Source organism: Phalacrocorax carbo, chromosome 17 (assembly GCF_963921805.1).
Source record: "Phalacrocorax carbo chromosome 17, bPhaCar2.1, whole genome shotgun sequence".
Taxonomy (NCBI): Eukaryota; Metazoa; Chordata; class Aves; order Suliformes; family Phalacrocoracidae; genus Phalacrocorax; species Phalacrocorax carbo.
Window position 1 is genome coordinate 8590486 of NC_087529.1, and position 16405 is coordinate 8606890.

The 16405-nt window shown below is 56.6% G+C and overlaps 1 protein-coding gene across 1 annotated transcript; it reads right to left on the reverse strand.

Annotated features, from left to right (window-relative positions):
• Window positions 1-1581: 1581 nt before the first annotated feature.
• Window positions 1582-16405, reverse strand: SSC4D (scavenger receptor cysteine rich family member with 4 domains). Its single transcript, XM_064468219.1, has 9 exons — window positions 16267-16405; window positions 8862-8897; window positions 7750-8055; window positions 5367-5681; window positions 4350-4430; window positions 4168-4242; window positions 3091-3402; window positions 2531-2608; window positions 1582-1898 (listed from the first exon to the last, which is right to left on the reverse strand). Exons 1-9 carry the CDS (start codon window positions 16403-16405, stop codon window positions 1582-1584), a joined length of 1659 nt encoding a protein of 552 aa, XP_064324289.1.

Genomic DNA, 16405 nt, shown 5'->3' on the forward strand with positions numbered 1-16405 from the left:
CTTCAGCAGCGACCCCACAACCCGCAGGGCTGCCAAATCCCACTGGGAACAAACCCAGAATTGGACCCAACCTGGTGGGGGGTCAGGGCTGTACCCCTGGAGTGTGGCTTCTAGGTGGGTGGGAACTGAGGGCTTCTTGGGGGCCAGCAAGGGATTTGCACCAATTTTTGGCGGCAAGAGCTGAGCCCTTCCCTCTGGGCTTGGGGCATTGCCTGTTCCCCAGCTGTTTGCTCCTGCTTGGCCTTCGAGGGGGTGGCAGGGAAGCAAGTCAGGTCTCAGCACGCTTTCAAAGAGCTTTTATTTATTCACAAAACAAACCCAAACACTTATAAGAAAAAATGGGGAAAAAACAGGAATATGCACAATCTATTATTAACAAAAAATTGCACAAATAGAGGAGCGAGTGCAGCGGAGGGAGCAGGTAGGACGTGCTCTGCGCCGCTGCACAAGCCCTTCCCCACCCTCGCACCCCATCCATGAAAACACGAAGATCATTTTTCTGGTGTCCCGTCAGAAATCAGAACAGTTGATGGCCAAGGCTGGTGCTGCAGGACGGGTCCCTCCACCTGAGCTGGGATGGAAACAGCCTTTACTCCAAAGGCATGGCACCAGGGAGTGACTGGGCTCCCGGCTTCCGCGCCACCACCCTCCCCTCACGCTGAGAAGGGATTTGGGGTCTTCCCTATGGTTTTCCACCTGGTCCTGCCCTGCCTGCCAGCTCCCTGCCTGCCTCGCACACCTCGGAGCACAGAGCATCACAGACCTCCTGGACAAGAGCAGCCAGAGCAGGTCTGGGCCGCGCAGGATGGAGGAAGGATGGGGAGGCTGCAGGCAGCCTGGTCCTTCCCCGCTCCCCAAGGGCTTTTATGGGCAGGGACTGGCCCTGCCAAAGCCCCCAGGGAAGGGAAATCTTGGCTCAGCTCTCTACAAACCCAGCAGCACTGGCGAAAGAAACAGGAGGTGAAGTGGGCACAGGGAAGAAGTACAGGGTGGCCATGAAAGGGGTCAGGGTTGCAGATGGTGTGAGATCCAACACCTGCATTCCTGCTGCATGGAAATTGGTGAGGACTTGGTATTTCTTCTGCCAAAATGGGAAGAAAAGCTTTGTATTCAGATTGTGGGGGGCATTGCAAAACAAATTGTAGAACAGCAGCAACTCACTGCAGAGCCACTGGAATATCCTGGTTTGATTTCAGCCCTTTTTACATTTTCCAAGTATAATCTAACGTCATTTTCAAAGCAGAAAATCCATTTTTCTCTCTTCAACTCTTAAATGAAATGGCTGAAACCAACCAGATTTAACACCAAAATCAGTTTTGTTTCTCCAAGGGGCAGTTTGGGGAGGAAAGCTTCAGCCAGTGTCTTAGGAGCTGAGGAAAGCCGGGTCTTCACCCAGCCCTTCCCATCCTCAGAGCCCAAACACCCATGGGTGGCCCAGCCAGTGCCCCTGTGGTGCACGTGGGGAAACTGAGGCAGAGAGTGACTGTCCCCAACCAGCAGCCAGGGTTCAGCCCCTCTCCGTGGGCATTGCCACCATCCCTGTCCCCCCATACCTGCGTGAGGATCCTGGTGGGTGGGCAGTCATAGGATGCCGCAGGCAGCACCAGCATCCTCGGAGTGGTCGCAGTTGTGGACGTCCCAGCGGATGTGGGAGCAGCGTAGCAGCGAGGGCTCATGGCCCTTGCACTTGAGGTTGTCGAGGAAGATGTAGCCAGTGCCCTGGCCATAGCGTGCCTCCCCCCAGGCTGCCGTGGCATGCCCGCAGCCCAGCTGCCTGCACACCACCTTGGCGTCCCACAGGTCCCAGGCGTCGTCGCACACTGTCCCCCACTGGGACAGGTAGAACATCTCCACGCGCCCCTCACACCGGTGGCTGCCGTTCACCAGGCGCAGGGACCCTGCAGAGGGGATGGGGTGAGGCAGCCCCAGGGGCAGCCCCTGCCCATGCCCCCACCAGCACTGCATCCCTCTATCCCTGCCTGCCACCACCCTGGGGCAGCGGTAGCTGCCAGGCTCCCCAGGGCTGGCAGAGAAGAGGCCCTTCCAGCCAGGTGGCCCCAGAGCAAGAACCCTGGTGTCTCCAAGGCTGGGCAGATGTTTGCTGCTCCCCACAGCTCCACCACTGCCTCAGCACAGGCAGGAGCACGAGGGGGTGACCACTTGCCAGCATCAGAGCTGGGGCTGACCCCCAAAGCATCACAGTGGATGTTCAGGTTGAAGGAACAGACAATAATCTCTCTTCCCAGCTCAGCTCCATTGGTCCATCACATCTCCCCACTGAGGTCCATTGCCTCACCCCCCCACCAAGGTCCATCACCTGAGGTCCATCACCTCCTCTGCCCAGACCAGCCTTGGGGGCACTGGGAGAGGCCACGGTTTAACCATGCCACCAGCATGGCTTTTCCCCCTCCCGTGGGCTGCTCCAGGTCAGTGCTTCAGGCATCTGCCAAAGCTGCCTCTGTTTCCATCCTCTGCCGGTGCGGAGCGTCCCCAGGGCCAGCACCAGGAGCCATGATACCTCAATACCTACCATCCTTGGGATAAGTCGGGGCCGATGTGGTGGTTTTAGTGGTGGCTTCTTGGAAATGGTCTCCAACATCGTCAGCACCTGGTGCAGCAGGGAAGAGTGACTCAGGGCACCCCTGTGCCCCCCAGGGCTGGGTCAGAGCCCCCCAGCAGCAGCATGGGGATGTCTGGGGATGGATGCAGGGACATGTGGGGTGGGATGTGCAGCCACTGCACTTCCAGGAAAGTGCACAAGTGGAGACTGGAGGTGGTACCCACACTCGGGCCATCACCAGTCACCGTGGCACCTGACTGCTGCTGCTGTCCCCCTGTGGGCAGGAGGAACCCCAGGGTCTTGGGGCTTACATTCACCCATCACCCCATTTTGGGGACACCCTTTCCCACAGCCAGCATGCATGTGGCTAAAATTCTGTTATCTCATGGGATTTCCACAGCACAAACCTGGGCTTCAGCAGAGACCTGGGGAGCCCCAGGCAGTTGCGCCCACCCCTGTCTCCCACCCAGCTGGTGAGGAAAGACCCTTGGGCAGGAGCCGGTGGCCACGGGGTTCACTCCTGCTCTCACCTCGGCAAATGACCCCAGCATCCTCGTGGTGGCCGCAGTTGTGCTGTCCCCAGCCCAGGTGAAAGCAGTCAGCCAGGCGAGCCTCGCCGCCGCCACAGCCCACGTTATCCAGCAGGATGGGCCCACTGCCGTAGCCGAAGGAGCCGAGGATGGTGGCGGCAAGGGCTGCACCGCAGCCCAGCTGCCGGCACACCACCTGGGCGTCGAGGAAGTCCCAGTCGTCGTCGCAGACGGTGCCCCAGGTGCCGTGGTGCCACACCTCCACCCGCCCGCGGCAGCTCCCATTCCCGTTTGCCAGCCGCACGCCGCCACCTGCATGGGGGACCCGGGCACAGGCACGCTGCCAGGGGGGCTGGACCTCCACCAGGGGGCTGGTGTGCCCTGATGACCCTCCAGGGGCATGGGATGAGCCCTGGGGGTGTGGGAGCAACTCTCTGGAGGCATGGGATGAACCCTGGGGGCGTGGGAGCAACCCTCTGGGGACATAGGGTGAGTCCTGGAGATGTGGGGTGACCCTGGGAACATGAGGTGACTCCCAAGCAGCACAGGGTGAGTACTGTGGGCATGGGTTAATCCCTGAAGATGTGTGGTGAATGCCTGGGGGGGCATGGAGTGAACCCTGGGGATACAAGGTGAGCCCTGGGGATGTGGGGTAACTCCCTGGGGGCATGGGGTGAGCACTGTGCACGTGGGGTAACCTCTGGGGATATGGAATGAGCCCTGGGGGCATGGGGTGAGCCCTGAGCATGCAGGGTGAGTCCTGGGGTACTCAGGGGACATAAGAGAGCCCTGGGGATGCAGGGTACATCCTGGTGGCATGGGGCAACTCCCTGGTGCCATGGGGTGAACCCTGGGAGCATAGGGTGAACCCTGGGGTGCTGGAGATCCCCTGGGAATTTGAGGTGAGCCCTGGGAGAACGAGGTAAACCCAGAGGATGTGGAAGGTCCCCTGGGAGCATGGGGTAACTCCTGGGTCTGTGGGGTGAGCCCTGGGGATATGGGGTAACCCTGCAGGGACATGGAGCTTGGGGGGATGTGCTGGACCCTGTGCAGGACTAGCAGTGGCCGCACACTTACTTTCCTGCTCGACGGTAAAGAGGGCAGTGGTGACCACCTTGGTGGCCTGGGAGGGCTGGTCCCTGCCGTCTGTCGCTGCTGGGACAAGAGTGGGGACACGTGGGCATTGGGAGGCTCCAGCTCCAGCACCCGCTGCCCCTGCTACGGCACAAGGGTGAGCCGGGTGGCTGCCAACCTCCTACCTGTGGCCGTGGCAGTAAGCGTCTCTTCGTAGTCCAGGGCCACCGAAGTGGTGAAGGATGTGATGGTGGACGTGTCCAGCCCTGCAGTGACACAGAGGGACAGAGGTGACATGCAGGGAGAAGCTGCAAAGCCATGAACTTGCTGACTCAGGGAGGCAGACCCAGGTTGATCTGGGTGCTCCAGGGTGATGGGCATGGAGACGGCCCATGTCCACACACACAGCCCTGCTGCCCACGTGCTGGAGATGGTGCTTCTCCACCCCAACCCAAGCACCAAGGTCCCACCTGCAGCGCCGAGGGGTCCCTTGCTTCTCCACATACCCGGGAAGTTTATCAGGCAGGGTTCGTTAGCTCTAAAGCTTCATTTTCCCCTGCCCCAGAGAGCAAGGGCCATGTGTGGTGGTGCCATCACCCTGTGCCCAGGCGAGGTGCCAGAGGGGATGGGGACATTTAGGGAGGAAAGGACCAGCCAGAGAAAATTGTCCCTCTTCTCCTGCATCAGCATCTTTGTTCTGTAATAGCGGGAAAGGGAAGCGCCGGCACTCAGTGCTCCCATCATTAGCTGTGATAATGAGAGAATTCAGGGGGATTATTAACATTATAAATGGTAATCAGTGAAGAATGGCAGAAATACATCATTTAGGGAGGGGAAGAGGAGGCAGGCCGGGGCTGGTGGCATGCCTGGCCCCTGGCAGCCACTCGCTCCTTCCGGACGCGGGCAGCTTGTTTTCCAGCCGGCAGAGCAGAGAAATGGCAGGCAGGCAGATGCATTTCCCTTGCAAATTGCTGCTCAGGCTGTGCCCCAGGTGCTCTGCATGGTGTCACTGCCTGCTCTGGAGTGCCAGGATGACAGCAGATAAGGAGAAAGGATGCTCCCGCAGCGCAGAGCCCAGGTCCTTGCCTGACCTTGGGCGCATCAGCATCTCCCTGAGGCCATTTCTCATTGGGGACCAGGGTGTCCCTGGATTTTTCCCCACCCCGGGGGACAGCCCAGAAGGCGATGCTCTGCCCCGGTACCTGTGCAGATGACACCTGCATCCTCGTGGTGGCCGCAGTTATGGATGCCCCAGCCGAGGCTGTAGCAGGCGGAGAGGAAGGGCTCGCTGCCATCGCAGTTGACATTGTCCAGGAGGATGCGCCCCGTGCCATAGCCAAAATAGGCATTGCTCTTGTAATCCAGGGCTTGGCCGCAGCCCACTTGCTTGCACACCACGCTGGCATCGCTCAGGCCCCAGTCGTCATCACAGACGGTGCCCCAGTTCCCGCGGTAGAAGATCTCCACCCGGCCCTGGCAGGAGTCGGTCCCACTCACTAGACGGATGCTGCCGTCACCTGGAGGGTGGCAGCACGCTGTGAGAAGGACATTGCTTTCCCCAGGAGGTCACCACACACACCACGGCACAGCAATGCCACCAAACCTGGATCTGGCAGTGGCCATGATGGCAAAGAAACTGGGTGAGAAACTGCGGAGAAGGGGCGATGCTTTAGGGCAGCCCGGCTGATGGGAGCCTCAGTGAACCTCTGGGATAGGGTTTGGCCATGGCCGGCACAACAACGGGGTCCCCAGGGCTCTGCCCCTTGGAGCCAGAGAGTCAGGGTGCTTCATGGAGGGGCAGTGGGTGACGGGTGGGGGACGCTGCTCCCTAGCAGCCCTAAGCCAGGACGGGCCCCTGCAAGTGACGGCCGAGCAGCTTACTTTCCCCATCCTGTACCGAGGCTGTGAGGGTCCTGCTCGTCGGTCCTTCGCTGGCTTGCGTGGGTGAGAGCTCTGAAAAGGGAAGTGGAGAGATGGCATCCATCGCTGCCCCAGCAATCCATCCAGAAGCTGGCTGTGAGCAGTGCCCCTACGCACTGCCCACCCCTCTGCTCCCCCAACTCGGACGCCAGCGTACACACACCCTGGCAGACACACGCCACGGAAAGCAAGAGGGTTTGCGCCAAACCAGCCCTGACGGGGAAAGAAAGATGGGTTTGCAGGCACTGCTCTGCCCAGAGTTATCTGCCCGGTTGTAGATGCAGGGAGGTGGATGGAGCCAGGACCTCAGCCGCTGGCACAGTGGGAAGTTGTGCCCTGCAGAATGGCATGTGGACCCAGACTAAATCATAATGCTGCACTGAGCTGTTGGGAATCAGGGTCCCACCGATGATGGGGTTTGGATTCAATGTCATGGCATAAATATATTTTAAAAAATATTTTCCTGCTGTTTTTACCTATATTTCTTTTGCTAATAATGTTCTTTCAAGCTACCCTATTGCCCATCTTGTCCCAGCTCTTCAGTGGGCTGGTGAAATTATCTGGGGCTGTGCAGGGAGCTGGATGGGAGAGGAGCCGAGCAGTCTCATTGCTGGCCACACTCATGCCTGAGGGCTGTGGGAAGCATCCCAGGAAACCCAGCCCACTGGTACGGTGAAGAGCTGGCCGGCTCCATGCTTTCCTCCATAACCACAACCAACAGAAAGCTGGCTCTTGAAAGCTTCCAAACAGCACAGGTAGGAGCACCTTCCTTAGGGGTCTAGTGGTTGGGTCAAACTCCTGTATCTCATCTGGGGGCCACCCCAGAGCATCTCCTGCTCTCCTTTGCCAACTAAGCTACAAACACCTGAGGGCTCAAGTCCCTCCTCTGCCCTCAGACCCATCTCCCAACCTCCTCCTTCAGTCCTCCTGCATCTCCTCTCCAGCAGCTCCTTGAACTGGGGTTCCTGCTCAGTTCAACACCTCCTTTCTCTGGTTGCTGCTGGTCCAATCCACCAGCCAGCCCAGCAGCCCCCCTGTTCCAAACCCTGCTTCTGCAGGACACATGGATTCACTGAGCAGTTGCATCTGTGGCTGAGCTCTGGGTCTGCACAGCCTCGCGTTTACTGGTCATTAGTGCATGGCTGGTGAGCAAACCCTACGTAGCTATGCAGGAGGAACGTGTAGGGTATATAGGGGTCAGCACAGAGCCGTTCCACTTTCACATGCCAAGTTCAAACATTTTCCACTGCTTTTCTCACATTTATGGAACATTTCCTACTGAAAAGCTCAGCAATTTAAAGAAGGGCAAGTCAAAAGGGGACTTCTGAGTCCTGCCTGACTCAGAGGCAGGAGCGTGGGTGGGCATGTGCTCTTTTGCCAGGGATCGTGCTGGAGAGGTTGCAAAGTCCCTGAGCTGGGAGTGACAGGGAACAAAAACCAGGCTGGTCACCCTATGGAGCACCAGCATGCTGAGCTGGAAGATGACCTGGATTGAAGAAAGGGGTGGAGGAAGGATGCAGAGGAGGTTTGGCTGACCCAGGCTCAGAGGAACAGGCTCTGAGATACAACTCTTGGGCTCCCCCAAGGTGTCTGCAGACACCAGGACTTGCAGCACCACAGGCACCTCCCTGCTCTCCTTGCCTCCAAGGAATCAAGCCTTATTACCGTTGCATACGACAGCCACGTCCTCATAGTGGTAGCAGTTGTGGATGCCCCAGCCATGGCTCCAGCACTCACTCAAGGCTGCCTCCTGGCCCTTGCAGTCCACGTTGTCCAGGTAGATGGGTCCGCTCCCTTGGCCGAAGGTCATGGCGGCCGGGAGGACGATGGCATAGCCGCAGCCCAGCTGGCGACACACCACGTTGGCATCCACAATGTCCCAGTCGTCATCGCAGACCGTCCCCCAGGAACCGTTGTAGAGGATCTCCACTCGCCCCTGGCACCGGCTGGGCCCATTGGCGAGCCGTATCTCTGGAAGGATGGGCAGAGAGAGGTCCCTCAGCAGGAAATGAGCCCACCCTGGGGCCAGGAGGTGGCAAACACTCAGTGGGTGTCACAGGAAGGGCAGGAGCCCTCTCTGCACCAAATCTCTGTCCCTTAAAGAAGATGGTGACCTTTCGCTGTAGCACAAAGCAGCTGTTGGCTTGCTGCTGCCCACCTGGTGGTGGGGCATGGGTTTCTCTTCATCTGCTGGAAGCAGCAGACATGAAGCCTCAATACATCTCAATACACAAATGAGATGCATCATTACCCCATCATCTTGCCTGCTAATGGCCTGGCAATAACCCAATGGGAGAAGAGGAAAGTGGACACATGACATCATGTCATGACATATGATGGCTGACAAATGATGAGATGTGATTAGCAAATTCTTATTAGCCTCAATGAACACGTCCGGAGCTGGTCCCATGTGGGAGTTGGTGGGATGGAGATAATCTCTCAAGCTGCTGCTGATGGGGAGCAGGCATGTAGGTGCCCCTGGCCTGCCACATCAAGGGAATTCCTTGCTTGGGTGTGATGAATGGCACAGGGACAGGGACTCAGCAGGAGGTGGCAAAGTTCCCCTCTTGGGATAATAAGCAGAATAGGGATAATAAGGATATCTATTTCCTTTCTGTAAAAGAAGTTTTGCTTTTTGTTGCCACTTTTTGTTCCAAACTGATGTGCTTCCTCTTTGAAATTCCCCAAACCCCATTTTTAACAAAAAAATAAAAAACCAAACCATTTTCAACTACAAAACCTTCTAGAGAAAAGCAACTTTAAGAGAAGAAGCTCACCTGGGAATGGCAACAGCGCCGGCTCAGAGGTGGTGCCTGCAAGGGAAAAGAAAAGGAATCACATCTCGCCAGTGTTCTCTCAGAGCGCAGAGGAGGGATGTGGCTCAAAGGATGATGGCAGCAGGGATGCAGGTGGGCATGGTGGGGACTGGCAGGACCCAGCAGCCCCCCGGACTCACCCCACCTGCTCTGCTGGAATCACCCCCTCAGCCCTGGGAGCACTCGCACCCTACCCAGTTAAATAGCTGGAGTGCTGGAGCCAGTGCGCTCTGCCAGGGCAGGGCTTGTCTCCACGGTTTTTGCAAGGACAGTTGGGTTTATTCTGGGAGCTCTGAGAACTTGAAACTTTACTAGAAATTACTTGTCCTTTCCCTTTTCTGTAAAGACCTGAGGTTTGTAGGGGAAAAACAAACACCCTAGCCCAGGGCATCATTTCATCTGCTTCACAGGTGGGGAAACTGAGGCAGCAGCATGTGGCTCTGTGGTGGAACAGTGCTTTAAGCACAGGGTTACATGTGTGTGTCCCCCTGCCCTAAGTCCTGGGTCATCCAGGTTCGTGCAACTGCCCAAGATGATGCATGACAAAGGGCTGCCAAGGGCTGCCATTACCAGCTCCCTGAGAGTGAGCTGCTTTCCTTCCCCCTCTCCTTCCTTCCCCTTGGCTTGGGCCAGCAGCTCCTCCGACAAAGCCAGTGGCTGGCAGCAGCCCCAGGTGGGTCATGCCTTGGGTCAGGTCTCAGGGACCTTTGTGTCTCCCTGGCTCTGTTGCTGACTTGCTGGGGGCCCTGGGCAGCTCCCACATCCTCTTGCCCATGCCCCATCTCCCCACAGGACACCTGGGGGTGAGGTGGGAACAAGGGAAGCCCATACTTCCTGGCATGGGAAACCTGCTGGAGATCTTCTGATGGAAAACTCTGCATTGGGCATCCTTATGTGCATTTTAATTGATTTTTATATTTTTTTCCCAATAAAGTTTGCTTTTTCAAGCACTATATTTATGCACATGTTCCTACACACCTGTTGATGGGGCACAGCCACCTTCCAGGGTGGAAACAGGCAGCACAGGAGAACTGCAGGCAGCCACTGCTGCATGCCACCAGGCAGGATAACCCTTCTGGCGTGGGCACAGTGATGTCCTGACTGCTATGGGGCCCAGGGTGAGCTCTGCTCTGAAGCTCATGTGTGGGGCTGCAGCCCGTAAAACACCAGTGGGTCTGGCTGCACTGGACTGGCGCGGGAGGACACAGGCGTGGGTGCCTGTCCCCTCACCTGCCACCCTTTGGGGGCACCTTGCACTGGGTGCTGGTGGCACCAACTGCTCATGGAGAAAAGGTGCATTACAGACTGGGAGGGAGTGGAGAGGGAGAGGAGACTGGAACACAGCTGCAGCCGCGGCTCCTCAGCCAGGAGCGAAGCCCTCCCAGTAACCGGAGCCCAGGAGATGCTGCCAAGGGCTTAACAAGAGTTTGCTGCAGAAAAGTTCTCCTGCAGCTGGGAAGGAGCTTGGTGGAGCAGAGTGAGCAAGAGCTGGGAGAGGAGGGACTCCTCCATTGCCTTCCCAATTAAACAAAAACTGCTTTCATGTAGTGGTGGGGATAAATCCAGGGGAGAGCTGCTGGTCTCCTGCAGCACCAGGGCTGGTGTAATTTGGGGGTGTTGGAAAATCAGGATGGGGCCTTTTGCTTTCAGCCAGCTCCGGAAGGGCAGCAGCAGGTTTGTAATATGCAGTGTGCTGTCATGCAATAGCTGGGGCTTTCCTTTTGGTCCTGTACCTACATTTATACTATTTCTTTCCATCTGTTTTCCAGCCAGCCTCAGCACTTCAGGGAATCCGGCTGTCATTCACCACCCAAGGGGGTGATGGGGTGAGAGCTCTGGGGGCACAGACGCACCCCTGGTGATTTCTGCCTTGGGGCTCAGCTGCCCAGCCATGCAAGAAATGGTATTGCCGTGCAGCTTTAATTCCTATTTAAGTCTCAGCCCCCTCTGACCAGTGTGAATGGAGGGAGCTGAATGCTTGCACGATGCATCCCCATCCCAGTCAGCTGGGTTTAAATAAGGGCTCTGAAAGCACCCTGCAAGCAGCCCTGCGCCTGGGGGTAGGGATGCTCGGGGGGGCCATGGGCAGAGCCAAATCTCCCCCCCCCGGCAACACACTCCTCCTGCTGGGCTGGGCCCTTCTCCCACAGTTTGGGCATTATTTGGGTACAAAAACCCCGTCAGCCCCAATTCAGAGTGATGTGGGGTCCCCCAGGATGCTGCCAACATGGGGCACTGAGGTCTCTGGCTTGTCCAGGGGGTCATTGCAACATCATCATGATGCCCCAGGGGATGGTGGACGGGGACAGGTGGCTGGACCTCACGGATGTCCCTGTCACTGCCCCTGCGAGTGCACCAGGAGTTTGCAAACCCTTGGCAGATGCTTGAGGCCAGCTTGCAGCAAGGGCAGCACAGATCTCCTTGGGCATCCAGGGCACCTCGTGCCTGAGACTCCGGCTGCACAGCCCTCTCCCACGAGTGACACCTTGCAAGCAAAGATAATCCCTCCACACCCATTACAGCAGCCAAGGGCTTATCAATGCCCATGGTGGCTCTGTGGCCTCTTTTTCTACCCCTGCCTTGGACCAGCCCTGTCCTGCTTCATGCTCAGGCTATGAGCAACAACATGAAGATCAATTCCTGCTGCTCCAGAGATGTCACCGCCGTGAGAAGCAGCATGAACCTGGAGGGGCGGTCAAGCAGATGAACTCACCTCCCTTTTGCCTTCCTAGGACGCGGCCTAGGAGACCGTTAAGTCAGCTACAAAATAAGGCTGTCAAAAAAAGACCTAGAATTCCCAAGAAAAATGAGAGTAAGGCAACTGTCTGGCTGTAACTATGACTTAGCACCCAGGAGCTAGTAGTGAGATACCACCCGTGGCTGGGGTGAACAATAGCAGCCGGGGAGCTCCGGCCACGGTCGGGCGCTGCTGCCCTCCCAGCCACCCCAGCCGGACCCATGCAGGCTGGAAAGTGATGCTGCAACGGCAGCAAGAACTGGGGATTAAACAGGCGAGGCCCAGGGAGCAGAAAGGCTGGCTCGCCGAAAGGGAGGACAGGGAAGGACACAGCAGCCCCATGGGCTGGACAACAGGAGAGAGGTAATTTTTGCACCGAAACTGTTGAGATGTGAGGCTTTTTAAGAAGAGTGTTTGATCCTCATTTGTATTGATTTTTAACACCTAGTCCACTCCAGTGCTGAAAAAGCAGTGGATAAAAAGGACACTGTTAAATATTCAATATTCATCTTCAAGTCAAAATCAAAGCTCTGAAATACTCATTTAAGAGCATCCTCCAGCAAAGTCAAGAGAGACCTGAAAAAATATGCCTGGCATGTCTACATTAATGAGGAATGAGGGAAAAAAAGTATTTTCTGAGAAGAGAGAGAACTTTCCACGTTTCTCTGATCCAGCTTCACAAAGCCAAAAGAAAAGGGGGGATTAGCTCAAGTAAACACCGTCCCTTTCAGGGCACAGTGCTAAATCAAACCACCAAATGGGAGGACAAATCGCCCTTCATTAGCAACTTAGCCGTGTCCATTAATGAACAGAACCGGGAGAGCCTGGCGGTGCAGGACACAGCGGCAAAGCCACCAGGGTCCCCCCAGGGTCCCCACACCCCGACTGTGGGTGCAGGCGTTGCCACCAGCAGCTCGAGCGTGGGGGGGTGGTGGGGGTGGTGGTGGGGGGGTGGAACGGAAAGCTCCAGCTGAAGGGGTGGAAACTGTAAAACCTGATTTAATCCAATTATGGTGTCTGACTACACCTTAATTGCCTGCTTGCTGGCTGGCTTTGTCTTGGCAGGGCTTTGTTGAGGCAGGAAGGTGTTACCAACCGCCTGGCTGTAATTACACTGATAAAGTCACACCAGGATAATTACGCCGCTGCAGTGCTTCTGCGGACCCTCTTCCGGGAGCTGGAATGGCTTTTTCCAGTTTGATTTGAACGCTTCCCAGCCTGGCTGGACAGTGCCTGCCAGGAGTGACTCGGGACCGTTGTCCTCAGGGGATGGGTGCTCATCCTACCCATTGCCTCGGCAGGACAGGTCCCACAGCTCCCATCCCTTGGCTGTTGACATCCTCCCAGCGGCGCTGCCTGCGCTGGGGCTCAGACCTGCACCGTCCCCGTTGCTGGCAGCTGCCTGCTCCAGCCGCTTGCCTGCTCCAGCCGCTTGCGAGTCCTGAAAGCTGAACTTGCCATCACACAGGTCATGGTGGGAGATAAGAGCTGAACTTGCTCCGTCAATCCCTGTGCGCGCTCAGCACCATTGAGGACATCATGATATTTCTGCTCATGGTTCTCCATGAATAAAATCTCCTGCCCACAAAGCTGAAGCCTGGAGGAAGATTGTGGGTGCCTCAAACTCCCCCCCTCCCACCGCACCACACAGAAGCTCACCGGTGGGGACAAGCAGGAGGAGGAGGAGCACGGCTGGCATCAGGGAGGGAGGCAGCACTCCAATGTCCAGCTTCCCTACGCTGTGCTGGCTGGCTGGCTGGGGACCAAGTCTCATCGCTGCACCGTGGCCCTCCCACAGATGGGCGTCCAGAGGAGGTTGTCCCTGAAACTTGTAGACAGCAGCGTTAGCGGTGATGGCCAGGAGAGCCTTTGCCCCACCAAGGGCCATGCAAGATCTGCAAACAAGTCCCTCCCTGGCACTTGCTAGAGCAGTGACCAGAAGTCACATGAAAAATAATTCAGGTTGGATTTATTGAGAACAAGAGATATTTTTTTGAGTGACAAGATGAAGCTACAGGGCCACATCCCACCTGTGAAACAAAACTGGAAGCAATGAGAGCCTCAGGGCTGAGCTGCTGTACAGACAGAAGGATTGACCTCAAACCCACCAGGACACCTGAATGCTGAGCCTCAGAGCTGTCACCCAGGGTCTTCAGCCCCCAGACATTCAGGGAACCATCTTGTTTGCATCCACGTGGAGCTTGCCCTTCTCTTACTTCTACTTGAGGTTACAAGCAAACCCCATAGCACATATATACCATATATCCCATACCACACATGGGTAAACTGAGTCACACATTAAATCCAGGCAGAATTGGGAAGGAGCTCCCCACCCACACAAGCCTGAAAGGCACTTCCTAAACCATGGAGTGTACCTGTTACTCCACCAAGTCATGTCACACAACCCACTTTGGAAAGGGATGGTGCTTCACTTTGCCCCCAGCTAGGCTGCCCGCCCCATGTCTCCCCCTGCAAGGCTGCTCTGGCTCTGCCACTGACAAACACTCAGCTAAAGCCCCGCCTGGACACAGCCATGGCCAACCTTCTGCTATGCCTTGGCTCCTCTCCCTCTGGTGCTCTCCTCCAGCAGGCTCCTGGAGACCATGCCCACCTCCTCCTGACACGAAGAAGGGATCTGTTCTGTGGGTGACACAGCCTTCCCACTCCCAGGGGCCCTTCCCAGCACCCAGACTGCACAGGGGTCTCCATGGGGTCCCGCAGGGCACGACGTGGTCAAATATGGCACTTGAGTTACCAAAACGTCCCATCTGGTGCCTTGCACCCATCTTTCTTCTTCACCCGGTGATGAATTAATGCAACCAAGAGGTCTCCCGTGCAGCTCTAATTCCTAGCCAGGGATGGCCCTTCAGACATCCATGCTAACCACTCAACATGAGACCTCCCCACCTCGGCTGGCACGTTCCCAGGGGCTTTACCGACTGGCCCCCATTGTCTCTGCTCTTCATCATCCCATGGGAAAAGCAGGGAAAGGCATTTCTGTGGGAAGACCAAAATTTCTGGGGTCTGATACAACAGCGTCATTCACCTGGGGGATGGAGACACAAACTTGACAGGGATGAGATGGAAAGCAAACAGGGGAACGTCAGGCAGAAACCAAGGAAAAGATTAAATATAAGATGCCATTTCCCCTTAATTTACTGCTTCCTTCAGAAATTACTGACGAAGTGGAGGATTTCTAGATCTGTTTCAGTCACACCCTGTTGGGGAGTGGGATTTGGGCTGATTCTGCGCTCCGTTACACCTCTGTGAACCCATGGCAACACCCCAGCAGTCCCAGCAGTCGGCCTGACAGCAGCACTGGGACAGCAGCGTGTGCTGGTGGAGGAGTGCCATCGTGAGGATGCTTTCACACGCTGTTAAGTCTTAGCTTAGCGGAACCCAAAATGAGTCCCTCCAGCCTACACAGGGTGCAACATCTCCTGAAGGGATAAGCACCGACTGCTGCTGCTTGAAGCATCGACTGACGGTTAGAAACTTGGGAAAGGATGTTGAAATCCACCATATCGGTGACCAAACACCCACCCTGTGGAAACCTCTCATCCAGCCTTTCGTTATTCCTGGGTTTATGACATGGAGGCATGGGGTGGGGAGAGCTCCCAGGTGGGACCATGTGCCGGTGCTATGTCCACCCAGCCAAGGTCCCTCAAGACCATAGGTTGGGAGGGCTCCCAAGCCTCCAGAACAAGCCTTTTGCTTCATTGCCTGCAGCAGCGAGAGGTGATGGTAGACCAAAGCTTTTTGTGTGCCCCAGCAAGAGATGATGGTAGCACAGCGCTGGAGGTGCAGGTTGGAGCCACCATGGATGGGGTATGGCCCCATTACACCTCCCTGCTCTCACCACTCATTTCCTGCTGACCAAGCCCCAGGAGGGGACCCGCCAGCAGACAGACGGCTCACTGCCGGGGGATGAAAATCAATCTAGTCCCTAAGGTGATGTTTCTCAATACTCCATTCATCCCTCCTGCAGCACAAAATAATGTCGTCTTTTGTGCCGCTGGCCCTCCCCGCTCTCTGGTGGGGCAGGGCTGACAGACGGCCCCTCTGCTGCCCTGCCCTGGCCAAGCCCCTGCATCATGTCCTGCTCTCGGGGACGTTGTCATCATGGGCCACTTTTGTGCAGGAGCCAGCACCTGGCAGGGTGGCAGCAGGCATTAACCACTGCAATGCTGTGCTGTAGCTGACCCCAAAAAGGTAGAACCCGGCTTTGCTTCTCATTCTGTGCTTTTGCACCTGCTTCTCTGTCCTCATCCAAATCCCCGGGGTTTGGCAGCAAACTGAATCCCCTTTCCTTGCACCCAGGAGGTTGGGGGCCCTTTGGGAATGCCTATAGATTAAAAACTGCTTCTAAGTCATTGTGGCGTGATAGCAAAGCACGGCATCCCTTTTAGAAGGTTGCTGAATGTAGGTTTCTGAAAGTGCCTTCAGACTGAAGACTTCCAAGGCATTAGGTATCTTGTAAAACAAACCCTAACCATGCATCCGATGGGAGAAGCAGCGTACCCTGTCTCAGCCTCGACACTGCACAAGCACTGGCCACCACGTCCGATGCAACAGATACAGGGTAGGAGCATGGCTTTAATGGAGGGCACAGAAAGTCCCTGCTTTTACCCCAAATAACACACACCACAGCAGACACATTGCGCCCAGGCAGCTCTTTGTCCTCAGCGAAAACTCCCTCCTCCAATGTGGACATGAGGCCCCGCAGGTCCTTTGGACGCCTTTGGGCCCTTTGGTCCCCCTTCGCCAT

Excerpts from the sequence above, each read along its gene's own strand:
- SSC4D (XM_064468219.1), bottom strand. The coding sequence starts at position 16,405 with ATGGCGAAGGGGGACCAAAGGGCCCAAAGGCGTCCAAAGGACCTGCGG. Across the intron at positions 4,431-5,366 it reads TGCAGGTGTCATCTGCACAG|GGCTGGACACGTCCACCATC; the intron begins GTACCGGGGCAG and ends GTGTCACTGCAG. Across the intron at positions 1,899-2,530 it reads CCCGACTTATCCCAAGGATG|GGTCCCTGCGCCTGGTGAAC; the intron begins GTAGGTATTGAG and ends TCCCCTCTGCAG.